Raw genomic sequence first — 27,161 nt, 5'->3', positions numbered from 1 at the left:
GCTACAGAAAATTTGTGAGGTTAGTAAGAATCTCCCACCAGATGCTGAAGCTATTTTTCAGGAAGAAAGGAATAGAGAAGGAATTCATGATGAAATTGAATCATTTGGCTGCAAAGGAAAGGTCACTTCCCACTCTAGCTCTCTTAAATTCCCCAGTCCCCAATAATACCACCGAACCCCAGCTTTCCTCATTTTACCAGCTGGTGTAGTGAGCACTGCCTCTGCTGATAGGTCTGTATGGAAGCGCAAGGTGAAGTGAAGCAGTTTATGTGAATTTCTGTGTGTCGACAGCAACAAATTAGTGATTTTCACAATTTATCACCATATTACCACAGAGTGAATCTAATTGAAAGAAAAACTCAATTTATTGGACAGTTATAAACCATTACTACGCTGTACCAAACTAAGAAAATCAAATTTAGTTTCAGTCAGAGGACAATAACATGTTCACATAACAGGAAATAACAGTCAGTGAGTTTGATAATATGTTACTACACAGATACAATAGATACAATAATGAATAGAAACCAAGATGATTAAAAGTTCAAGTAATAAATAGGTCAAAATATGTTGGGTTTTTTGCTCTTTATAATTATAATAATGTATGAGGTAGGTACTTTAATTATCCTATGTTATTCTGTCCATTCTGTGACTAATGCATCAACCTTCAGGACATCATTTTTGCCGCTCCTGGTATACAGTGATGTATTCAGTTCTGCACTTACTCATATGTCCTTACTTGGCCGGAGCACACAGTTGTTGCACTCAAACCTACATATAGTTTTTTTTTGTTTCCACTTACATCACACTCCCTCTCCTTGCCTACCTTCATTGTGGAGGTCTTCCCTTCGCTGGCCTGTCTCCTGCTTTATGGCTGATCTGCGGTAGACCACATGGACACGCCCCTTCACTTCCACATCCTGTTGGCCTTTCTCAAGGGGTTCAATGAAAAACTCCCCATTATCAGTCCGGATCAGGCCTGCCTGGAAAAAGAGAGCTCAAAATGAGTGTACCACTCCTCCTTGAAGCACAATTCTTCCATTGGAGCCAGTAATTATGGTGTGCCTGATCAATTGGAAGATTTAGTAAAGGGCTCAATAAGCGGAATGACGCAGGTAGACATAATTTGGGGCCCTTTAAGATTCATTGAATGTCAGTCTTCTTTCACCCTGTGTTAAATGATGAGTGGTGATTTCCATCTGCTTTAAGTTTTTCAAAGAGTTTATAGAAATCCTTTCAGCTGGATACTCTTACAAGCGTTGATGCCAGTCTGGGATGCTCATAGAATCCAAAGCCTGTGGTACAGTTTACAGTTTGCTTTGTGATATACTCCACGGTCTCAACCTGGATTTTTTTGTGTGTTCTGCTTGCATTAGAAAATACCAATATCCAAGCATAAGCTACCCACTGAGAGGAGCTCTGACCTTGCTGTTTACATTCAAAGGTAAGTATAGACCAAGAAGAATAGTAGAGCAGTAACTTTGTCCACACCAGCATGGAAATATTGACTTATCATCCTCTTTAATCAACACTCAACATTTATTTTAGCAGCACTGAATTATAGGTTTGGAAAAACAGTCGTGTTTGTCTCTTCGAAAGTGGATTTCTCCTTGGAGCAATGCTGAATGTCAGTGAAAAAAAAAGATCTGATTCAGTGGGTAAGCAAACCTGATATTTATTTGTATAACTAGAGTAGGTCTGTTGTTGTACTTGAAATATTATGTTTAAAACAAACAAAAAACATAGCATTTCTCTCTATTAGCATAATAGTATCTGGTTTGATACTTTTGTGACTCTGAGAAGGGAATAAAGGAGCTTAATTTGCAAGTAGACAACAAAGAATCCAAGACAGGTTTTTGTTTCCACTTCAGGTTTCTGTTTGTTGTATACCTAATGCAACTCAATACATATTCAGATTGAATGCATCACTTCTGTCGGTCATGATAAAAGTAAAAAAACAGAATCAAAGTGTCTTTTAACTATAGTTTGTGTTTCCATACTGGCTACCTTGTTAAGGTGCATTTCTTGGGAATATTGGTTGGTTCATTATAACAAAATACCATCTGATAGGTTTTTAAACCTTTATTTACTAATGTTCCTGTAACTGATTTCATTTTATGATTTCATGAGCAGTAACAAACTTTCAATAGTGTATACTGTCACTTCCCAAAAGACAAGTGTTGAGAACAGAGGCTTTTTCTAGGGAAACCTTTAATGAAACCTGCAAAAACTATGCTTTGGCCAAGAACAACCGACACATAAACAGAATGAAACTAGACAGTGGAAACTCTGAAACCAAACCGAAAAGAAAAACACTCAGGTACAAAGGAAATTTCTGAAAAATGACATAGTGGCAATCAAGTCCTAGGCATATATATTTGTCTCTTTAGTTGCTAAATGGTCAGCTACATTCAAAGCTCAAATGCAAATGCTGAGCTTTTAGCACAGTTTAGCACAGTTTAAACACACCTGCCTGCTGAAAAGGAATGAATCGAAACAGCAAAAGACCCGAAAATCAGTGGAAAGTAGTGTTTGTAGATTTGTATAGATGCAGTCGCGGGGGAAAGAATTAGTTTTCATAGAATTCCATACAATGTGAAAAGCGACTGGCATCCTGACAGCTAGTATGAGGTGTTTGCTGTGCATTGTGGCCAAATATCTCCACTCATCTGTCCTTTATTTGGTTCTAGAGGTCTTGTGGTGTGTTCAGACGCATCATTGCTGCCATGTTGTTTAACAGAGGAGTCTTTCTCCTGGCAACCCTTCCAAATAAGCCATACTTGTTCAGTCTTTTCCTATTGTTATGAATTTGAAATTTAACATGCTTGGCCTGTCGAGTCTGAGATGTACATGCAACCAAATATTTTGATATCACTTGCAAATTTCTTTTTGTTCCCCAAAGAAAAACAAAATGCAATTCACAAAGAATTTTATCCATTTCACAAACAATTAAAAGTAATCCGATTTTTTTTAAGAGTGATCTGCATTTTTGCATATTATCAACAACTGTGATACTTCCATATCAATCTCCTGGTATCCATCCATCCATCCATCCATCCGTTCTTTTCAGAGGGGGGGCTATCCCAGCTGTCTTAGGACAAGAGGGGTATGGGTCCTAATCCAAGTTAATTATATAACAAGGCTCATTGATTAGTAGAAAACAATTTTGCAATTGTGTTGCACAGCTGAAAACTGTTAAAGTAACAAGGGAGCAAATAAAAAGGAAGCATTGCTTTCTTTACGGTTAGATTAGTATTGGAAGCGTCAGCCGTTGTTTGCTTGTTTACAGGCTCAAAATGGCCAGAAACAAAGAACATTTTTATAAACCTGTCAGCCTATTGTTGGGCTTAGAAAGGAAGGCTATTCAATGTGAGAAACTGCGAGGACACTCAAACTCTCTTACCATGCTGTTAACTACTCCCTTCAGAGAGCAGAACAAACTGGCTCTAACAAAGACACAAACAAAAGAGTAATTGGCCCTAATACACAACCTGAGTGTGTCGTTTAAGACCAAGATGCCTCACAGGTTGTCAACTGACAGCTGCACTAAATAGTACCCGTCAAATACCAGTGAAGAGGTAACTTCAGGATGCTGGACTTCATGGTAGAAATGTCAAGAAAAAGCCAAATCTCAGATGAGCAAAAGAGCGCAGACATTGGACAGTGGAAGAGTGGAAGAAGGTGCTGTGGACGGTTGAGTTCAAGTTCTTCGTAAGGTCTTCGTATCAAAGAGAAGAACAAATGAATGATGTAACATGTAAGAACAGTACTTAACACTATCAGTAAAGCATGGTGGAGGCAGCGTGATGGTCTAAGTGTGCTGTGGAGGTGGTAAAGTTGTTGTGCGAGCAGCTTGACCAATTATTTCAGAGGAAGACTCCATCAATCCAATCCATTTTGTGGAAGATTATCCAGGAGGCATGGGGTGAAAGATTATCTTAAAAATTGGATAGCTAGAATGACTACGGTTTGCCAGGCTAGGTAAGGTTTGAAGAACACATTCGTCATTTCCATTAAAATTATTATTTCTAACTCTGACAATGTCTGCATGTCCTATTCGTTTGCTGATTTCTTATTCAGACTAATTTCATGTGTTACTTCTCAGACTATTGCACAATCTGGCCTTGGGGTGAAATTTTTAGAGCATCCACTCCTGAAACGACCGTGGCACTGTGTAAACACACACCTTGATGCTCCAGACTAGCAGACTACCAAAACTTTGGCTTTTAAAGAGATAGTCACACTTACTGATCATCAGTTAATGAATTGCATTTGATTAGCAGCTCTTGGTTGCTACTTACTTGCCTAACATAATACTTGAGTTTTCACAGGACTGCATAAAGTCCTGTAAAAACTTTTTTCACATAACTCTAAAATGAATAGCAGAAAAGTGACAGTTCTCGGATACTGTTATTCAACATCAAAACAGAGGAGAAGTTCATCAGTGCAGTAGGTAATCAAGACTACCCTATAGTATGGTAAAAGCAATCACCAAACATTCACATTCTGCATGCATTCACATCTTGTTACTTACAGATGTGCATAGATCACGTCACCCAAGATCCTATGCAAAATTTATTCAGGGCCTATACTGAGTGTGCAATCATTTTGGCAATGCTCAGGACCTAACACATATTTGCTTGTTTTACAGCACACATCACAGGCTTTGCTTTTAACTGAGACAGTTTATTTGACTGAGTCAGACACTAATGGGACACGCTACTGAATAAAAGCAACTGGAACGCCTCCTTTGTAGACTTGCTGTAATACTTTTCCTTTAAAAAGTGAGTTTAGCTCCATTTTCTCTCCTGCCCATTTATTTATATATGTACCCCCCCATCCCCCCACCCTCTCAATCTAGTCTAGTCAAAAAGACAGAAGGAATGAAACTTATGCAGACACGAATATCCATGAAAAACGTGGTGGGTATAGATTTTGAGAACATTGTTAGCTTATGTTTCTACTCACACTTGGCTGCAAACTCTTTCCAATAAAGGCATATCAACAGAAAAAAAACACATAGTCAGATTTTAAGAAGAGGAACCCATAGCCCAGTGTCAAAGAAAGGCAATGCTGTGTCTTATGGTAGGAAAGAAAAGCAAATATGACATTGACACTTTGCTTCTGTCTGATGTCTTGTTTTTATTAAGCCTGTACTCTGTGTGTGTGTGTGAGCTGTATTTTTCATAATTCTGCCCTTAACTAAGAGAATAAAGCTACGCAGCCTATCATTATCCTTCTGAAGAAGGCACACCAACAAGACTTTGGCAAGAATGTGTGTATTTACAGCTGTAAAAAGAAATCTAAATACAGAGCTGTAAATAGACCAGTGTGCCTACAAAAAAACAGGAAGAAAAAAAGTCCTCAGCGTGCTGTCACTTAAGACAGATGATACAAAAGCCATGACTCTGAGGGTGGACATGTGACAGTTAAGCCAAAGAGGAGTGAAAGAATCTCTCCAGCCCCTGACCAGGAAATGCCAAGTAAGACATGCTCCAGTACTTCCTCTGTGGTCTCTTATTTCAACAGCGGGTAAAAAGTGAAGTCAGGTCTGTTCGGAGCGAGAGAAGCAGCATCTGGACCTGCCTACAGAGACACACCAGATATAAACATTTGTAAAATCTATGGTCAAGGCTGGTCTAGGCAATGACATAAGTTTTGTTACAACATCTATGAGCTACAGTTGTCATTTAAAGAGCAGTTTTTCAACTGTTCCCATTGCTTAAATTAAAATATTTGCCGCTAATACTTCCTTTTTCATTTATTTCTGATTTCTAAAAACGTATTTTCTCACGACTTGAATGAAGAAGTACACTTAGCAGCGACACTAATAAACAAAACACAAACACAGCTTTTCTATGTCAAGTGATACAGTGGTTTAAAAGCCTGTTCCACATGAATAAGTGTGCATTGACCTCAGTGTGCGGTCTGGCTTGCTATGCCTGCCTGAAAAACACTCTGAACCTGAGACATTCAGCCGGGTCACAGACACCACACGAAACAGGTAAATATTGCTGACCCTTAAGCTCAGTGCTCTAAATTCCACACATTGGTTAGAGCAAATTTGAAGATGGATATTTACTGTATGTAATTTCTTAGTAACTGTTTTTGGTGAATCACCTGCTCAGAATAACACAGATACCCATGGTGAGTAGAAATAATGTTAGTACAGGTGAAAAAATCCACTCCTGGAAGTTGGTCTTGTTTAACAGCAAATGTGTGATTCTACGGCTAATTTGCTTGGTTTAAAAACTGTGAGTGAACACAGTGAAGTAAAAAAGTTCAATATTATTAACGACCACAAGCAAACTCCCAAAAACTTGATTTTAACATAACAACTTTGCCTGTATTGCCTGTGTGCCTGTTTGGTATTTGTGGTTTTCACATGCATCTCTGATATAAAGACACATGTTTTACTGTGTAATGTTTAAGGCTATATCAGTAGAGTCCAGGAACACATTTTTGAAGCTCAAAATAAGCATAAGAATCATCCTTTCAAAATAAAAATAAACTTTTTTTCTTATTAAAAAGTCATCCGTGGGGACATTTCTACAGCCATCGACAGTATCAGCAGATACTGCAATAATTTCAGTCTGTCTTCAACAACAAGCAGTCAAAGTGAAAAATGACTTTTTGCTGCAGAGCTGCAGAGAAACTCTCATTGAAAGTCTAGTTGACTACACTAATAACTAAATGTACAGCACTGGAAAAGATTCTTTGGTCACACAACTCATATATGTTTCTGTCTAAATGAGTTACGGCTGTGTATTAATAAATTATCTGCCGCCTTATTGAACTTTGGTTCCAACCACTGAAAGAGAGATAAGCAAAAACAGGATCCCGGTCCAGCGAATGAGACGTGTCCCCTACAATCCTCAGAGAAAATTAGGCCTTAGAGAAATTACAGCCCGGGCTGTTTTTCAGTCAGTGCATTACATATGAATAGAGACATGCATGCTGCACACAAAGGCAGTGTCACAACATGCTTCTGGGATCATTCACAGCGATCTTTTTACATCATCTACTTAGATAATCTGAGGGAGGCATCTCTTATAGTCCATGAAAGGAAAACGCAATCTAAAAATGGAGCAAGTGCCAAGGGCTGCCGATGCCTGTGCTGCAACGTGTAAGGAAATCAAAATCCAGCTATCATTCCTGTAGCTTAACCTGTAATTAGAGAATGTTTATATAATTTTGGTTTTAGAATCCTTGCCCCCAGTCTCTGAGGGCAAGTTAAGTCCTCTTTTTATCGTGAGGTCAGGCGGTTCATTTCATGAACAGGCCAAAGCGAGATGCATAACCTCAGCGTTGTTGATGAATAGAAGAGATGGGACTTCTGACTCAATATTCATAACATACTGGCATAACATACTGGCAGCAACAGCCATGTCAGTGACGCTGGATAAAAGCTTTTGTGGCAAAACCGGGAAGATCAGTAAGCCAGCGACTAAATCATGGCTCACCAATGCTGGACTCAGCAGAGTCGAGGGTTTGAAATAATCGTATAAGACAGGTTGTGGGAGCTGGGGATTACTACATGATTCCTTTTTATCAACTTTCACATCTCACTGTGCTGAGCCAGAAAGGGCACGCATACCATGTGATCAAGAAGATAACTATGAAGAAAATTAGGGGTATAATCGCCATAAGCCTACATGCTCTATATTTACATGCATGCATAATAATGTAGGAATAAAATAAACACTTAAGGAAAAACAAGCTGATTTTAGAAGCAAACTGATTTGAATCTCCTTAAAAATTTACATAATCTATTAATATGCTTCTTTTATTAGTATTTTAAATATTCTTAATGGGAGTAGAAGGAGAGGTAAGTAGTAATAACAGCCTTCTTCAAGAATTAGAAGAATAAACTTTGTAGAAGGAACAGTTGTAGAAATAAGCATCAAGATAAAATTGGTACACAAAGAAGTAGCAGCAGCAGTAAACGTATCCGTGTGTGTCCTGGATCCCAGTGTGTGTTTGAATGAGCACCTGTTTATGCAGACATAACACAGCTGCTACAAATAAGGATTAGAGTGAGTGGAAATAAATCACGTTATTGGCTGAGATGTTGGGCTTCCACTGATGGAGCTCTTAATTTAGTGACTTTACCTCAGTGCCAGCAAAGTACTGGAACGCCAGAGAATCCTGGAATACTGGAGTGGGAAAAGCTCAGAACAGAGTCCCTGCAAAGATTCATGAATAGAACAATTTATGCAAGCATTTTTCCATTCTCAGTGGATGGAAAACACCCCAACCCCACCACCACCACCCCTACCATCCCCACCCCACCACACAAACATACACACACACACACAAGTAAGCCAACTCCCAACTCACTGACTGTTGCCGGGTGGCTCACCCTCTTTTTAACTGATGGACACAGAAATAGCGCTTTTCCTCCGGCGGTTATCTGGCACTCGTGTCACTATCACACATGTAATACAATCAGCCCATCATCTGTGCTAATTCCCAACACATGAGCAGGACACAGTATCATCATAGCCACCACTCATCGCTTCGCAACAATAGCTCATGCTCTTCTGGAGCGCACAGCTGTTGCCATCTCGCAGGAGCCACATTCAGAGGATGACATCACAGATTCTGGCAGTCACTAGATGCAAAGCACCTACAAATGAAACTGAAAGTGTGGATCTGTTTTTGTCAAATACTTACAAAGTAAGTATTTGAGGGGATAGGTTAATTGGATAATCCAAATTGTCACTAGGTGTGAATGTGAGCGTGAATGGTTGTCTGTCCCTGTGTGTTGGCCCTGCGACAGACTGGCGACCTGTCCAGGGTGTACCCCGCCTCTCGCCCTATGACAGCTGGGATAGGCTCCAGCGCCCCCCGCGACCCTGGAAAGGATAAGCGGAAGCGAATGGATGGATGGATGGACTTACAAAGTTATGTTGAACTTTCTATCTTTGCAAGTTCAGCTAAAAATCTACGAGACCAAATATATTCAAGATTAACAAGCAGCTTTACTCTGCATATTGTAATGAGATTCAAATGCCATAAATCTTGCACCTTTAACACAGGGTAGGAGACCAGATAGTTTAATCTGTTTGTAGGAGTCATCTTTCTGGGAGCAGCCTCACTGCAAAGGAAAAACTAGAGAGGCTTATCACTGAAATACAGCTGTAGTAAAGAGAATGAAACTGCCGAAAAATTGCAAGACAAGAATTATGATGATGACTGATGAGTTCCTCACCTTTTAGCACTTTGTTGTCATGAAAATTAATACACACACACACACACACACACACACTAAAACTGTGCTATCCACTTCCCATAATTCAGGCTACACCCGCATTACTGCAATCTCCATCCAGATAATTATTTAGCACAGTGTGTGTGGGATTCACTGCAATTGGGCTGAAGTCAACTACGGGTAAAATACAAAGTGAAATTACAAAATTTTTGGTCTCTATTGAAGTCCATCAAAAAGCTTTTGAAGATTGAGTGCTGGTGGTACATTAAGACTTAGAGTGCATCTTAAAGATTTGGCCCGCATTTAACAATGTAAGCATATGACTCGCATTCTTATGCTTTTCAGACTTGGTCCTTTCATCATACTTGATCTTCGTTCTACGTAAAGCCGACACATCAGACTAAATAATTTGCCTCCAAGCTGTTTGTGCAACTTCAAAAATGCTGCTTGAAAATCCCTGCATGCACGAACAAGTCCATGTTTATGTTGGCTCTGATGCAAGGAAACACATGTACTATATTGGTAACAGTCTGACAGCAGCATTTTTAAAGGATAAGTTCATCTAAATGACAAACAAAGCATAGTTTCCCACATGTACTTAGTGGTCTTTAGTGATGCAGATAGTTTTGGTTTCCTTGCTGAGTTTAAGACTTTTGCCACCATGACCGACGATAAAGTGCAAGATTGTTCGTGGAGATCTAATCTCCGAGATTAGCAGCATGTTTTTTGCTTTTTTTGTTTTTTTCCTGACACAAAGTGACAAAACAAACCCCCTTTAAATCACATGCAGATTTCAGTGTTAGGGTTTTTATTTACTGCGTGATTTGATCACATCAGTCTGTGAAAATGTAAATTTGTACCTCATAACAATTTGCCTTTGAAACAATGAATCAGGCATTTGCTTCAGAGTAAGAGCATACTCAAGTCTTACCTAAAAATGTATACAAAATGATGTTAATTTGATGTTATCTTTCATTCTGAGCCTCATATATCATACTGCTTTCCCAGTGGTTTATGTTGTGAAGGACACTCCTAACAAAATTTTCTTATCTGTTTTTATTATTTTCTATGAGCTCATTGCTTCAATACGGAATAACCGCAGCATCCTTTCAATATCATATTGAGAAGTGGGAAACATAACATTTAACTGGAGGTTATAAAAGTTCAGGAAGTGTTTACCACAGTAAATTTACACAGTCAATGTGTATATTCTTTAAATGGACACTTTAATATACCACAGCAGAGAATATAATACTACCGGGTTAATTTATCGGTCAGTCACATAGGCCCAAAGACCGTGTGGCAACCTCCAGTTGCTAGGGAATAATGTGTATTCCCTGACCAGTTGGTGAGCAGTTGCAGGAGGTTGCTGACTCCTCGTGATTGCTTCAATTGTTAGCAGATTTTTAAGACTTACACTGATATTTGGTCATTTAAATATCCAATCTATTAGTCACTTTTCTTTCTTTCAGACATAAACAAACTTAAATAGATTTCCCCAACATTTGTTATGTGTGGTTTTCTTCAATAAACCCTAACTGAGATATTACGAGATATTGTCATAAGTTACTTATTTACCTCCTAGCGTACTTGGCTCAGATGAGCTTATTGTGGTGTTCTAAACACTTTTAGCCAAGTTGTATAGTGCCCTCTGGTGGACAAACTGTCCATCATCAACACTTGTTTGAAGGGTGTTTCTAATATCGTTTCTACCTTTGTAAAAATTTGTAAAAAAAAAAAAAAAACGGTTATAAATTATAAATAGCTACCTGTAGTTTGCATGGAAGTTGTCAACTTATTTGTAAAGACTCTCCATTTACTCTCTGACCTGTAGAGAAATAATAGACCGCCTTTGACAATTCAAGTAAAATGCAAAAAGTGTGACACAAACCACAAATGGAGAACATCAACACATTTTCAACACATTTCAAAAGGTTAAACTTTTACTCTGAATGCAAATGGTCTTTTCAAATTGTCTTGCATTTTTAACAGTTTCACTCCTGCCTGGCGAGTAGCTTGCAAGAGTCTGCAGACAAGTTGGCATCTTCTAATAAAACAACCTGCTAGTGAGCAAAGTAATGAAAAGAAGATTTTGGGGGGTGCACAACATATCTCTTTGCGACTAGTTTCACCCTAGTGACTGCCAGCAACCTCCATCAACTATTCCCCAACCAGTTGCAAAATACACACATTTATCTAGTAACCAGTGGTTACCAGGAGGCTCTTGCATCCATAGGCCTATGTGAATGCAGTTTTAGTGATTGATTTCACAGCAACTGCCGGCAACCACCAGGAAGCACTCAGGAAATACACATTTTCACCTTGATTTCACTCGGTTGCCAGGTCTCTAGACCTTTGTGACTGAGGCCTAATATGCGCATAACAAAATATAGCAGATCTAATGCCTGTAGAACAAATTTAGCTAAAAACTGGTTGGTAGTTCCTTTCTTTCTACTACATACTGTAACCAAGATGGGGACTTTTAAAGCTCACAAATGCAGTGCATTCCACACTTAACTTGTTTTGTCATTATAAATAGACCATCCAAGGAGTGTCCGGTGCAGTTTTAAATGTAAGATTTAAGACACAGCAATAGTATCCGATGACCCTTGTAGACCAAGCCAGTTGACTAGCCTTAGGTGACAAGTTAGTGAATTTAATCACTTCTGGCTTACAAAAACAAAGATGAACACAGCCCAAATGCAAAACTTGAGGCTTCAAAATGAACCACATAAACCATATGCTTGTGTCTACTACTTTTAAACCCAGGGTACGAAGAGGAGCTTGGAAAACAGAAACCAACATAAAGTTTCTACCAGAATAGGACTAGTTCAAGAAAGCTAGTAGAACTGAAAAAGCACAACAGAAGCTTTCAGAACACAATATTGGAAAATAGCTAAGAAAACATGATTTAAACTAAAAGAAACACCAGGATTGCTCTCTCTTATACTGTGCTTTATAACAAATCAGACATTTCTACCATGTTTCTAGGTGAATAGGACAGTGTTCTGCATAGGGCCAGTGTGTCACTTGTTGCCACTGAAGGGTACACAGTTGGCTTTCAGAAATAACTTGTGATTTCTGTGTGAACACAGCATTTCATTGTCTGTATACCGCTCACTATCATTACATTCAAAAAGAAGAGAGAAGTGTTTCTATCTACTTTTTTCTTAGTATTCAGCATATTTTCTTGTGTTAATAATAATAAAGACGTGATGGCAGTAGTGATGGCATAGTGATGGCAACCAATTAAATACATTAGGATCCCGCTATTGTTTCTTCGAATTGTGCAAGACAAAAAGCTCCGCTGTTTTGACAAAGATGTCTGGAAGCAGAGATGAAATATGGCTTAGAGTCAAAACAGGGTTAATTGCTGTCACCTGCAGACTTGAATCAGTATATAAAGGGTTTATTTTTTTCCAATTGATGCATCTCTATTTTTCCTCTTTGCTATTGTAATTAACAGATGATCACTGAAAGGAGAACTGCCCCTCAATGATCTTTCAACTCAAGGTTGGATGAACAATTTAATCAGTGTTTCACAATGTGTAGTCATTTACAAAAGGAATCATAAATTAAACATTACATGCATCTGTCTCCTGTGAAGGATTTCAAAAGCTTCCAGGTGACTTTATCTTCACTCTACTTCCACGCATGCTGTTTTTGTCAGAACAGTTCAGGAGCTGCTTCGGTAAAGCTCAAAGGTAGCCTCAATGTGGTCAGCCTGCCATTTCAAATGTCACATGCTTGTTTGGAAATTCACTCTAATTTTCCCAACTGCAAACATCCATTAGTGTCTCACCTCCCATCGCGCTGCTCTGTCAGTATAACACAGCTTTATATTGGTGATACCAAGAGACTGTGTTAGTGCAAAATGAGGCACATAATATTGGTAATGGTGGAGTACAATGCTGCAGAAGACAGACAGGCCTCTTGGGAATGTGGTCTTTCATTATGAACTAAGCCAAACCTAAGAATGTTTTAAGCCAGTTTCATTGTTCAGCTTTGGTGATAGGGTCCAGTAGCTGTTTCCTTTTAGGATCTGACTTTTAGGATGTGGCAAAGTGGTCAAAAAAGCTCAACCAAGCCTTACTTAAACATTTTTTATTTATACTCCCTAATTTTTTTATTAGCAAAGTATAAAAATATTCAAACTGCATGTTTCAGATATTAAGCCACCATTAATTGTCACTCTGTATAAGTTGCAGCTAATTAGCTCTGACTCATGAAAGTTACACTAAGCCACAATTTCATACTGTTAATGAACTAAACAACTATCGTAATATAAAGCATGGATGCCCACTGAGAATTACTGCCTAACTGTAGTTCTCTCGAGCTCTAAGAGGCATTAATACACTTTGTAGATATGTAATATTGGGCAACACTTTACTGAAATAGGTGTGCACAAGACTGAGATGAAGGAGACATTCTGAATACTTATGACTGTTTTCAGTAAGTGTAATTCTTTCAAGTATATAAGCTGAAGTTTGCGTTCTAATTGGATGGCCTATACCACCTCACCTGGCTCCTACGCCTACATATTAAAAGGAGTCATTGGAACACAGGAGACTTAATTGCTAAGTTAAAAATTAGCTTCATTATCTCAAACTGTCACATGTGGCTGGTTATAATTAAGTCAAAGCATTAAACAAAACAAGAGATTTCCCACACGTCCTATGCCCTATAAAAGAATACTGCATGAGTAAAAGCATGTTAAATCACAAATATTAAAGTTAAATTAAAGTATATTTAACAAAATATACAGTATATGTTGGAATATTGAGGGGAAAATGCACTTTTACTTGGCTGAAAAATAAAATCTGGCAGTTTTTAATCTGGATTCTATAGCGTAGTCATTTACAGATCGAATGGCACGATAAGACCAATGAGGAAAAGATTCCCGGTTCAATCCTGGAAGGAGATAAATCCATTTTTTCATTGTTTTACACAGTAAATAAGCGGTAAACCATTAGTAGAATGCTAGCATTTTATGAGCAAGAACCCTACCCTATAAAAACAACGGCAACCGCTACATGTGCAAAAACTAGAATAAAATTTTTATTTGTTTGTTTTTGTTTTATCTTGGAGTAAATAATGTTGTATGCTGTACAGATCCATTCACTACTACCTATGGAGCATCACCTCAACTTTTCAAGTTAATTACAGTCATTTGTGCTACGGTGATTGTTAATAGGGTGTACCAGTGACAGCTGGGAGAAGCTCTAGTACCCATGAACCTGTACTGGATATTAACAAAAAGGATAGCTAGATGGATTAGTGGCTTTAATAGGAAGTAAACAGACCCCTTGTTCTTTAGCTCCCCCTTATTCAAATTTGTCTTTCCAGCTTCCTCTGAACTAGCTTCCTGTACACTTACTCTCATAAAGTCCAACTGTGCTGTGTCACAACTACCTATAACTTTTTTTTCTACCATTTTACCGAAAATGTAATTACATTTCACCAAACATGTTGGCATTAGGTATTTGCATTGTTACAACTACACTACCACTTCAATAAAAAAATACAATACGAGTCTTAAGAACTGCCTAACAACTTTACCAACTCACCAAAGGTTTAAAACACTCACACTTTTTCCACTACACTATGGAAAAGTTTGACCAAGGCACCATTATAATGTCCTGTGGTTGGTTGAGCTGTTCAATTATCAGACCTTCTATGTTATGTATATGAGAGGTTAGGTTGTCATGTCAACTCTGCATAAAAAACAACATTCAAAAATAAGACATGCCTGAAGCTCACTGATTTTGACATTGTCAAAAGCTAGGCTAAAGCCTGCTACATGAAGTTACGTCTATGTTATCTACACTCAGATGGTGATCAACAGAAAGAAATGCGATCAGGCTTATCCTTTATCAATTTTTGAGGACTTGCTCAACCTTTGAGATGTTTGTTCTGTAATTTTCCAAATTGGTCTGATCTAGCCTGGGAAAATGAGTCTAATAACAACAACAAAAACCAGCATCCAAGCATTTAAACCAGCCCACGCAGAGCCTAGTGGGTGGGATGTTTTGGAAAATATATACAGATGGGCAGCATTGTAAAGATGTTGTGAGAGACATTTTGTAAATAACGCTGACATTTCTTTAATACAATGCAAACATGTTATTAAGTATCCATGCTGGCATGATGACAGCAGCCTTTTAACATCATCAAAGGATTTCAGATGATGTAACCCTTTTTATCTAATGTGATGATGTTATGTGGAATCACTAAGTGCCCCGGGGGACTTTCTGGATATGAAAAAATACATGTCAAAGCATATTCTGGCTGACACAGTGTCAAAGAAGTGAAAGCATCATACTACTGTTTCACGCCTGCAGTAGTGACACTTACCAGTCCATCACAATTGCTGATAGCCACAGAAGCATCTGGCATGTCAGTCACATCTCCACTGAAAACACAGTCTCCTTGGATTCGTTCCTTGGCCTTTTCCTTAAAGTCCTCTTGCCATTCCACAAAAGCCCCTGGGGCCACCAGCCTCCTGTTGGCCCTCAGGCGGAGGTGCAGTTCTTTCCCAAACACAGTAACATTGAAAAATAAGTGCTGAGCCGACGCGGAGGTGACTGAGGGCATCTCAGGGGCACTGCGGGCCACCCTTCTTCTGCTGCCAAAGCCTGAGACAGCATCAACAACAGGAGCAGCAGCACCTTTACTTCCAATTCCAGCTGAGACCACATGAGAAATGTACCGGCCATGGGAGTCTGTGCTGAATGGCACGATAAGACCATATTCACTTAACTTTCCAGAGATTTTTTCTGATGAGACAGACAGTGTCAAGTGAGAATGACGGTCAGTGACCTATGCAAAGCAAGTTCCAAAGGAAATGACAACTAAGCAGTTTAAACAGAAACGACACATGCATGATTGAGTAAAAAAACCGAAAATATAGACAAATAATATTTATTATGGTACAATGAATTATCTTAGCATTAACACTGTCTTTATGAAACAACTATATATAGCTGACAGTGGATAGTCACAGTGGAAATACAGCAACAACCTATATTGATTGAACAGTAAGGCTGTCAGGGTTTATTATGTATGACCCATCAATAGATGCAGGGCCTCATTTTTATCATTATTCCCACCACTTTATAAACTTTACAGTGCATCTCTCTGCACCGTAAAAACGTGTGTAAAAACTAAAGGGAAACGGAATGGATAACTCACCATGCGCTTTTGCTGCGAAAATACACTCCAAAAATACTTGACTGAGTGAAAAGCACATCAATAAATACATACAATCCATAGCGAGGACAATAATGTGAGAGCTGCCACTTCAGCGCTAAGTTTTCCTTCTTGCTGCAAACTGAGAGCAGAGTTCTCCCTCCTGGAAAAGCACAAATGCAGGAGAAAAGTCCTCAGAGTTGAGCTCCAGCGAAGCAGCCGGGCATTTCTGAGCGTTTCCCTCTAGACGCCAAACTGACGGATACTCACAAGTTGTTTCCAATCTTTTGGCCTGCAATGAGCTGCATAGACCAAGACTGCCCTATCCATTCAGGGAGCAAAGGGGGGGACATCTGGGGTACTGATGACGACAACTCCCCGGTAAAAAACCGGGACGGTTTGAAGAGGTTGTCCACTTTTTTCCCCCCCTTCTTCTTCCTCTCTTTCTTCCTTAGGTAACTTTTAAATCGCAAGGAGACCAAGTTAACACACGCCTACGCTAAGAAGAAAAAAAAAAAACTCAGAAGGGTTCAGATAATGTGTGCAGAGACAGAGTGTCCCGGTGGTGAAACATCTGCCGTCCAGTCGTGCACCATTACGCACCAATGGCTCGGCTGCGTAAGTCTCAACTGCTCGACTTGAAGCCACAACCAGCCAATAGTGGGAGCGCCATCTCTGCCTTAGACGACCGCATATTTAGCCTTGCGACTTTTAAACTTCTAAAAGTTCTCATTCTGAATACAAACTCAACCAGAAGCTTTGTCATAACTCCTAAGTGTTTACACACGAGTCCGCAAAAAAAAAAGAAGAAAAAACGCGTTAGGGATAACGTCCATGAATGAAGAGAGGCGCTTTAACTGTCGAAACATAGCATGAAAAATTTATTTAAATCTAAAAAACGGAGATAAAAGAAATTCAAGGCAGAAAAGAGTAAAGGTTTGAAAGATGGACGCTCACGTTTTTCACACTTTTGACGGCTGCAGTCGATTCTTGTTTATTTCATGCAAAAAAGCTATAAAATGCAACCAAAGCTCTGAAGCTTCAGTTTCGTTTTTTATCTGCCTACATAGATCCTTTAAATGGAGAGTCAAAGTACATGTTGGGGTAACGTGCAGGTGTGCCTTTTGAAAACTCAGGCCTATCATTGGCTAGAGGGATAATAAGCGATTTGATATAACTGCACGTTTTCCATGTTCTGGTATCAACAAAATACACACTGCATGATCCGATTTAATGACCTCAAGTGGTTTGCGTTTAAAGTTAAATAATCATGGCTAATCCTGCAGATGTCACTGCGAGCATATTGTTCCATTTTGGAGAAAAGGAACAAATCCAAAGCCATCATTTGAGGCTTAGGATGTGTGAAAACTGTGCAGCAGATTCCATCGGTGGAATGACAGCCCATTAAAATGTTGGATGTGCTCGGGCAACCAGGATTTTGTTGGCCACGGCTCAGTCTGCTGGAGTCCAGACTTAGTCAGACATGACAACCAGCCTGAGACTGAACCAACAACTCTGCAATCCTTCTCAAAGGAAGAGAAGAGGGCTGGGCTAACATGAGTCTGACTTTCAGGTACTTTTTGAGAAAGGGGGAAAAGTGTCTAGACAGGACCTTCTTTTTCCTCCCCAGTTCCTCGACTGCGTCTGGGCCTCAGATAAGAGTACTCTGCCTATATTTTAATTTTGGGCTAATTAAGCTCCCAGGATGGTCAATGCAGAGCAGGTGTGGGTTTAGAGCAGTCATTCCCCCAGGGCAGCAATGAGAGGATTTTGGATGGTGATCCAGACTTGTGCATTAATAAGCAATGGAAACTAACCGCAGCATTAAGAGATGGAAACCATTAACTGCCTTGTGAGAAGTTTTTATGCAGTTTTTCCATCCATACTGTTTGGAGGATTTTTTTCATGTGTTTCCAAAAGCCAGAGTGACATTCCACAATATAACATAGTATTCAATTAGAAGTCTTGTTTTTCCCCTCTAAAATGAATAGCTCCACTTACAGTCTGTGGTTAAGTCCACACACCAGAACAATTTTCTACTACAGAACACTCTGTCCTTTACAACAGGAGTGAAAGATCAAAACTTCGGTATATGTTTGTCTCCAAATCCAGTTTTCAAGTACAATTAGACATGTAAGAGTCAGTTTTCCTGAAAAAAAAGGAGAGAAAAAAGATATTAGCTGACAGATTTCCCTCTCATATTTCACATAGATGGGCTTCAAAGGCTAAACCATGCCTAAAATCTGGCGCATATAATTTCTTTACTGTGCCTGGTTTAATTTTGTCAGGTGGTGCTGCAAAGAATCAAAAGTCTTCTCCCACACTGTGTTTTCAGCAGAGGGGAAAAGTTACAGTATAGAGTGTGGAATTGTGGATGCCTCAATGTGTGCTGTAATGTGGTCTAGCCATGCCAGCGTGCTGAGAAAATATGTGACTTTTCATCTCTGAGATGCAGAGAGATGCAAAGCAGCTGCTAGTCTGCCCGGCAGCTTGCGGGAAGAGGCGCGTCTGAAGTGTTCGGATGGTTAAAAATGAGCACACAAGTTTCACTTCACCTTTTTTTAAAAAAGATGTGATTAATCTGGGAGTCCTGTGCAGCTCTAACAGCACTAAATTAACCCTGTCTGTTTCTTTATATTTCAAAAACTATTGTTTTTGATTCAGTTTTGTGGAAAATTAATGCAAAAATTTCACCAAACTTCCTCTTTCTAGCTGTGGGTCAGGGTTTTAGGGCTTCTTTTAAATGGCAAGTAGGCAGTTGCAAATTCCAATTCTATAGAAGTGTGCGAGAAAACTGCCCTTCTGCTGACTTGAATTCTAAACACTTTTCTAATTTTCTAGGGTCTCAGGTGTTTGTTTTAAGTCTTATTTATTTTGCTCATTTATTACAATCCCATTTATGCTAAAATAGATGATAAAGCAGGGTATGCTTGTGGCGACTGACCATTCACTATTGTATGAGTGTGCAACGTTCTTGGCTTCTCACTCCCCCATCAGCTCTCCACTCTTACTGTTTTAAAAAAACTAAAAATGAGTGACGCCAGGGGATCTACATCCTTTTTTAAATACATAATTTATAAGTCTAAAAAACACACTTAAGAATCTCCGACAATGATAAAGTACTCCTTTTACCCTTAGATTACCAAAAACATATCACTGAATACTACTTCTACGTTTCACTTACTGTTCATTTACATCTACAACTCTTTAGTTTGGGGTAACTTTCCCTTGGGTCTCCGAAGAACATGTTTAAAACTCCATCCATCCATCTCTTTAACTCCTTATGAATCTTAGTGTCACGGGGGTGCTGGAGTCAGTCTCAGCTGCCAGGTGCCAAGAAGCCTTCTGTGCATTTCTGATAGTCTTGCATGTATAATGAGACTCACTGACACTGACAGTGGCAGTAATGTGACATTGCTGTGGCCTGTTCATGTCTGAAACAGAGTTATCTTTTCAACAACGTCCAAGTTTGTCAGAGGAAGTCTTAAATCTCAGGTTCATGAGGGAAAGTTTAAGTTAAGTCATGAGTCTATAGACTATTATCCAATAAAGCAATAAGCAACAAACGAATGTTGCTGATCTGACACCAAGGGTTGGTTTCATAAAAAGTATTTGTGATTTGTGAATGAAATTCTGTGATTGAATGTAAAGTTCACTGTATTGAATCACTAGCTTATAAAATATTAAAAGGTTGCCAAACATTTGAGTTATGCTCCAACATACAGAACATATCACTAAACTGAAGACAGCTTGAAAGAATAGCTGCTAAATCTATTGCTATGTGAACTTCTATTTGTTCACCCGAAGTGCCAACATAGTTTTAACTCACTGACTTAAGCTTATTTGACTGATGTTGCACAGCTGAGCCTAAAACAGAGGACAAAAATACAATGACACATGGGATGAGTTATGACTTCTGCCTGGGTTTTAGACAGCGGTGCAGTTTTGTGTTCCTTGGCATCACAACAAATAGAGCATTCTGTTTCAGCTTTGAATCAGCTAATCAAGCCTTGTATAATTTTAAATACACATTGTTAAGTTAACATTCAGGTATTGTTTGAAATAAAGGTCTAACTTTGCAATGTAGTTTGACTGATTACTATGCAGTATAAATACACTTGCCACCCACTTTGTTAGGTACATTTTGCTAGTATCGATTGGATTCCCTTTTGCTTTTAGACCTCATTTAATTCTTCGTAGATTCAACAGTTTAGTGGAAATATTCCTGCAGATTTGCCAGCTGTACATTGATGATACAAATCTGTCATAGTACCACATCGCAAAGGTGCTCTATTAGATTCAGATCTTGAAACTAATCGGCTATTTGTTTTATTATTAAATGTTTTGAGCTTTGCATGTGTTATCCTGCTGAAAGCAGCCATCAGAAGACTGTTGTCATAAAGGGACGCACCTGCACGGCATCTGCAGATCACGCCCGCTGTGTTAAATCACGGGGAAGCAGGGTTAAGTGTTGTTGTGGTGTGATGCATGTAGAATGAATAAAGATGGCTCAAAATGCAGATCTGTGGTCCCGCCGTGCCTTATTCATACCACAGTGTCCCATAGAAAATATCCCCACACAGCATCGCACTGCTAGCAGTAGCCTTAACTATTGATTCAAGGCAGGATGGATCCATACGTAACGCTAAATTCTGACTCTACCATCTGGATTTTACAGCAGAAATGGAGGCTCATCCAACCTGGCAACATTTTCCAATCGTCCATTGTCCACTTTTGGAGAGCCGGTGCAAATTGTAGCCTTAACGTAGTTTCCTGTTCCTAGCTGACAGAGGTAGTACCCAGTATGGTCTTCTGCTCCTGTAGCCCATCTGCTATAGGGTTCAACATGCATTCAGAAACGATCTTCTGCATATCTCATTCAGGGGTACTTGTTGTCTTACAGAAGCAGTCTGACCATTCCCCTCTGATCTCCAGCATCAATAAAGCATTTTCACCCCAAAAAACTGATGCTCATTTGATATTTTCTCCTTTCCAGACAATTCTCTGTAAACCCTGGCTGTGTGGGAAATCCCAGTTGATTCAGACAAGCCTGTCTGACACCAATAACCATACCATGCTCAAAGTCACTTAAATAACCTTTCTTCCCTATTCTGATGCTCAGTTTGAACTTCAGCAGGTCGTCTTGGTTACGTCTGCATGCCCTGCAACCTAATGGAGACTTTTACTATAATGAGTGTTACCAGTGGCTCCACTACATTACTTTTATTTTTATGTAGTCTGCTTAAACTAATTCAGCAATACAACAAATCACCCATGCTTTGAACCCCTGCCTCTAAATAAGAAAGCCTTAGTCATGGGGATGTATTCCAAAAGATCAAATGGGAATAGGAATAAGCATTTAAAAGCTCACTATCAATCCAATCAGTATTTTTTATCCTGCCAGTTGATACTTTACCTGGATCAGTAGTGTGTGTAATAACCTAACAGGGATTGTGTATTATTGCTCACTGTAAATGAAGGCCCAGACACGTATTTGCCAGAGAAGATTTAAGAGCAAGGTCTTAACAATCTTATTAATATTGATCAAATCCCTGAGAGGTTTGAGAGTTGAGTTTCTGAGGTGTTTGTAAGGCGGCCTTTTATACACACAAGAACAATCAAAGAGGATGGCAATGCACCCATGAACCCCTTACACCGGCATGATGCCTCCTGTCCTCAGCAGCTCTCTCATCTGCAGGGGGAAGCTTTTCACATGAAGTTCATTACATCCCCTCTTGCTGTTCACCTCTGAATGCCACTCTTTGTCTGCTGCAATTTCTGGATCCTTCAGAACCACTAGCTTGAGTTTCACATTGGGGAGTATCTCAATGAGTTTGGAAAGAATTTCAAAGGCGAGGGGCCGCTATATCATCCAAGCATGGTCCTCACGTCCTGGGCTTATCTTGACCTGGAGTCAAGTTGGCCACATGCTGCAACTGAATAGACCTTCTCCATATCTGCCAATTTTTCTCCATTGGTAAAGAGTTACAGTGTACAATAAGTGTTATGGTGAATTTATCTGTACCTCAGGGCCTGCCAACCCTCTCACAAAGAGGGATGAATTAGCTCATAAAGTCTCAAACTCTACAGGAAGCCTTTCAATCTGGCTCACTTTGTTTCCATTTACAATAATCCAGGATAGGCTGTGGTGTGATAAAGTCCTAACAACTTCCGTAGTCCCGAAGATAAGCCTGCTATGCACTTACAAGACGGGAAGTGATCTGGGATATCAGACTTTCAAAGCAGGCCAGCGAAGCCAAGTGAGCTTCACTGATGTGCCGGCCGGTGACTTTTAATCCTCACACAGGCCTCCATTGTTGAAAGAGTGACCATATTTTTTTAATTAAGACCTTACCTGTCCACATCAAAACGCAACTCAGATTAGTCTTTTGATCTGCCTAAGCTCTTTATTACTGTGTATGGAATATGTTAAGATTTCAGCCCAACAATGAATCATCTGTTTTGGGTAAATGTACGCTGCTCGATGCTCATAACTTGTCCTGATCTCCGAGGTTGGCACCGACACAAAACAAAGAGGCCTCGCGGATATACGAGAGGGTTCTCAGCAGTGCGTATCTGCAGCAAAAGATGATGCTGAGATAAGGAGGAAAAAAGAAAGGAAACCGAGGAGGGAAGACAATCATTTGGCTCCATCGCAGGAGACTTCAGAAGCTTCAATAAAACAAGGCACAGAGGACAGTAGTGTGCAAAATAAAATCATAAAACCCTCCTACGCACAAAAATCCGAATCCTTGGTGCAGATGGATAAGTTTACTTTTCTCCTCGTAAAAAAAAAAAAAGATATCAAAAGCAGAAAATCTGTTAGATCTATCTGAAATATTTATTTTAGCTTCCAAACAAGAAAATAATTGGTACATACAGCAAATAAAAGACATTTACTATATGAAGAGTGCCTGTTAAAAAAGAAAAAAACAATTAAATTAAAAGCCTAGCTAAGATATCAGGATCTCTTACTATACAACCTGCACATTTGTGTGTTTAATCAAGTATCACAAAGATGGGTATTAGATGTTCCAACACAAAATGTGTATTTTAAATTTCTTCCCATTTTCATTCACCACAATGTTTTTGATAACTTGAAGGGTGCACTTTCCTTATGCAATGCCACAATGAAACAAACAAGAATGACAGGTATCTGGAGGAAGGATTGATAATTTTTGATCCTTCGATTTTTGCTTATCTTTCTGGTTTTAAGGCAGGATTCATAATATAGCGGTAACATGCTCAAACAAAGAACATGTCAAGACTTTAAAAAAATCCTGCTGGGTTAAAGTTACTCTACAGATCTGGTGTTGTCAAGCATTCAGAGGAAAAAATGATGCAAATGTTTGAAAGACAATGCAACTTTAAACTGTTGTTCTAAACAGTGAATCATGCAGCTGTTTCCCTCCACTGAAGCCATGAACATCAGCTGCAGTTACGGAATGGTATATTTATCCACATCAATAAACACTAAGTGTATATTTTTTTTTAAATCCAAGTCACACCAAATATCTGCAGATGCTGTTTTCACCCATAAACTTTGCAGATGAATAATTTGAATCTGGGATGATGTGAAAGCTCCCCAAGCCAAGGTGGTATAAAAGTAACGCCTTCAAATGTACACGTCAAAGGTGCTTTAAAGCTTTTGCGGACTTCTATTGCATCAAGCTGCAGGTGAGCAGCGTGAGGCTGTGTAGGAAGGTGAATTTGCATTATTGGTAATATGTATGTGGACCATGTTTTGACAAGAAGGAAGAATGGGCAGAATGCAGAATCACATCACATGACAGAAGTAATTTTACAGCTTTAAACAAAGTTTAAAAACAAAAAAAACACATAGAGCGCTTCAAAGTCAAATATAACACATAAAAATGTTAGTACCTGTATCATGACAGATATAATCAAATGTAAAAAAAAGAAAAAAAAAATCAGGTACAACAGAGGAACATATAAGTGCTGTCATACTTTAGCATCTTTGCAACGCTCAAAATCCTCTTATCAAATAACATTTGGAAAACTCAACAGTTATTTAAATACTGACAGCTTCCATATGTACATAGGGAATCTTCTGAAAAAGTGGAACAGATGCACAGTGACATAAATTGTTGGAATTTTCTGATCTCCTCCTCCATAACAACATTTAACTCTAGTTCCGGCAGAAGTTTCAAAGAGCTGTCACAAGTGAGCATATTTTTACTGTGATTTAAAGAAAAGAAAAGAAAAAAATAACCTAAACATGTACAAATTAGTACATTAATAAATTCACTGATGTAAAGGCACAACTTCCAATACAGAAGCAGAATCTTGCTGAGATTTAAAGACTTTAATAGAGCTAAAAACTGTTAACATCACAAGTGAGAAAAAAGGAAAAAAGCAGTAACATTAAACAACAGATGTTGTGAAGATATACAGAAAATAAGGGTAAATACAGAAGGCATAACTATGTTATTGTAAATGTCTTTTATTCTGAAAAGCACAGTACTGTTTTGGCGTATTCACAGTGATCCCCTCTCAGATGAACTCCCCGCGGAAAGGAAGTGACAGAATGTTTTGCTGTTGCCAGCGGCAGCGCAGCCTGGCCAGTGGCGTGTCCCTCGGGTTTTCAAACTCAGAGAAGCCCAGCTGGTTGAGGATGTCATAAACTCCAACTCTGGCAGCCACCTACCACAGAAACGCACAAAATATTAATGAACAGGCGATATAGCATGCCAAGATTTTTTTTTCTTCTTGTCCTTTGTGACCACACAAACACATGGACTTCCACTTTTTCAGCATGGTTTCTGATGGCTGCTGGATGCGCAGCTGTTATAATGAAAGACCAGGGCTCAACTCCGGGTTTGGAGAAGTGTGTGAAGAAGAATTCGGTTGTGTCACTTGGGTAAAAATATTAAGACCATACTTGTTTTCAGCCAAAATCAGTGCAATAAAAAAAAAAATACGCGGAAACCAAATCAGCCTGTAAAATCAGCTGAATAGTGTCCTCGTTGGTTTTGGAGGGAGCTTTAAAAAATCTTGATGACATAACGATGACATCAAGGTCATCAAGGACTTTTACTAGGAAATAAAGCATTTAATGACATTATTGAGTATTACTGACTTTGGATTGTGGGAAATGTAGGCACAAGCATTTTTCCCAGAACATAGCAGGCTCTGCTCCTTTAATTCCAGCATTCTTTTACAGTTACAATACTACTGTAAGTAACAAAAGTACCCTTTTAGAGAAGGACAATTGACTTTTTAAGAGTTATATTATAACATATCCACCCATCCATCCTCTCCAGTCTCAGATATGCAGATCAATCCCATTTGGCAACGCCATGTAAATAAGTGAGCAGCCAAAACGAGCTTCCAGATGTTTGAAATGTAGATCATTTTAATTACTTTAAGCATTACTCTAAAAATGTAAATATATACAAAATTGCATGTGGCATTGAGTACAACTAGGTATTCATTTATGTTTCTTCCTCAGATATAGTTAATTAGCCACACATTGTATTGTATTAAACTTCAAACAGTTTGTAAAAAAAAAATAAAATTGAATTGCTATTGAAAGTGGAAATGACTTGAACTGAAAAGTGAATCATCCCCTATCGGGAAGTCAATATAAATAGCTTGTATTTATTTTTTTAATAAGTGCAAATAGCATTTGTACCTGTAGACCTGAGTATGCCCACGCATGTTCTAGTCAAGCTGAAGCAGTGACGGTGGCTCAAAGAATAGAGTGATTTGTCAAATCATCATAACAACAGTGAGTCACCCCTTATGCTTCCTGTCCACATCAGTCATCTCAAAGTTTCCACAATCATAAAAATCAAAAACTTTACCTCTTACAAGGCCATTTTTAGATAATATGAACACTTGTGGTCTCATCTCCTTTGACAAAAGCTTGACCCCCCTGCCAACTTGAATTTCATTTTGGGGGAAGAGGACAAAGTCACAGAGAGCCCAATCTGGGCAGTAAAGGTGGTGGCAAGAAAAGATTGTCTGGATGTAACAAAAAAACCCTCCTGCCTCCTCGGTCAGCTGAAGCACAATGGCACAAAGGCGCACACCACATTTCACGTGGTTTTTAAAGGACACTCTCCCTCAGGGCATTACAGTTAACATCATGGTAAGAGTCTGACTTTGAGTGACGAATTCACAGAATCCTATCCAAAAAAAAGAAAGAAAGAAAGAAAGAAAATGATGTTCTTCCTCCAGGCTTGAAGTGCTATGTGTTACGTGTTTCGTTTGTAACTCATTACTAACCTTCGTCACGAAATGAAGCTCTGGTCAGTTTGACACAAAGTCAATATTTTCTTCCTGAAATTGCACAGTTCACACGCAAGTGGTCATAACAAGGCTTCCAGGTAGGGCTCTATAAATAGCAGCCATGCTTAAAACTCACAGAAATAATGGAAGTTTGCACTGGTTGTTTTTTCAGAGTCCATTAGCAGGAGATTTTCTTGAAAAAGAAAGCCAGTAACTTGCATGTTAGGTCACCACCAACAGTGTTTGAGTGAATGAAGTCAACAGCAAAAGCAGTCCAATATTTATGTGAGCCTAATTGAGTGCAATGCTTTACTTAATTTACACCAATTACCTCACTTATAAGTACCCAAATCCCTGCTGTAATGGAACAGCCTTGGAACAGCACCACGGGAAGAATATATGCTCAGCAGTCTTTGTCTGAATCTTTCCTGAATGAATGAGAACATATCTGCCTCCTGAGAGTTCGGTGTTAAGCACTAGGTCATACTGACTCACAGTCTGCTAC

The 27,161-nt window shown here is 39.1% G+C and overlaps 2 protein-coding genes across 7 annotated transcripts in view; both read right to left on the bottom strand.

The window, feature by feature from the left end:
• The window catches only part of adamts14 (ADAM metallopeptidase with thrombospondin type 1 motif, 14), a 57,799-nt gene extending 40,470 nt beyond the window's left edge, over positions 1-17,329 (bottom strand). Inside the window, exons 1-4 of one of the 2 annotated variants that reach the window (XM_005471375.4) lie at positions 16,673-17,329; positions 16,406-16,565; positions 15,569-15,990; positions 827-983 (exon numbers count right to left, since the gene is read on the bottom strand). In XM_005471375.4, coding sequence (XP_005471432.1) covers positions 827-983; positions 15,569-15,990; positions 16,406-16,484 — 658 coding nt within the window. In that variant the 5' untranslated portion in view covers positions 16,485-16,565; positions 16,673-17,329. Of the gene's footprint in view, positions 1-826; positions 984-15,568; positions 15,991-16,405 lie in introns of both variants that reach the window. The other variant, XM_019362522.2, reaches the window with a different exon arrangement.
• A 5,891-nt stretch (positions 17,330-23,220) lies between these two features.
• Positions 23,221-27,161, bottom strand: part of pald1a (phosphatase domain containing paladin 1a) — a 59,280-nt gene continuing 55,339 nt past the window's right edge. For 4 of the 5 annotated variants that reach the window (XM_013269507.3, XM_013269508.3, XM_013269506.3 and 1 more), the window contains exon 20: positions 24,917-25,066. In XM_013269507.3, the coding sequence (XP_013124961.1) occupies positions 24,917-25,066 (150 nt within the window). Of the gene's footprint in view, positions 25,067-27,161 lie in introns of all 5 variants that reach the window. The other variant, XM_005471376.4, reaches the window with a different exon arrangement.

The sequence above is a fragment of the Oreochromis niloticus genome, linkage group LG8 (genome assembly GCF_001858045.2).
Source record: "Oreochromis niloticus isolate F11D_XX linkage group LG8, O_niloticus_UMD_NMBU, whole genome shotgun sequence".
Classification (NCBI taxonomy): Eukaryota; Metazoa; Chordata; class Actinopteri; order Cichliformes; family Cichlidae; genus Oreochromis; species Oreochromis niloticus.
This window is presented reverse-complemented; position numbering and strand designations above follow the sequence as displayed.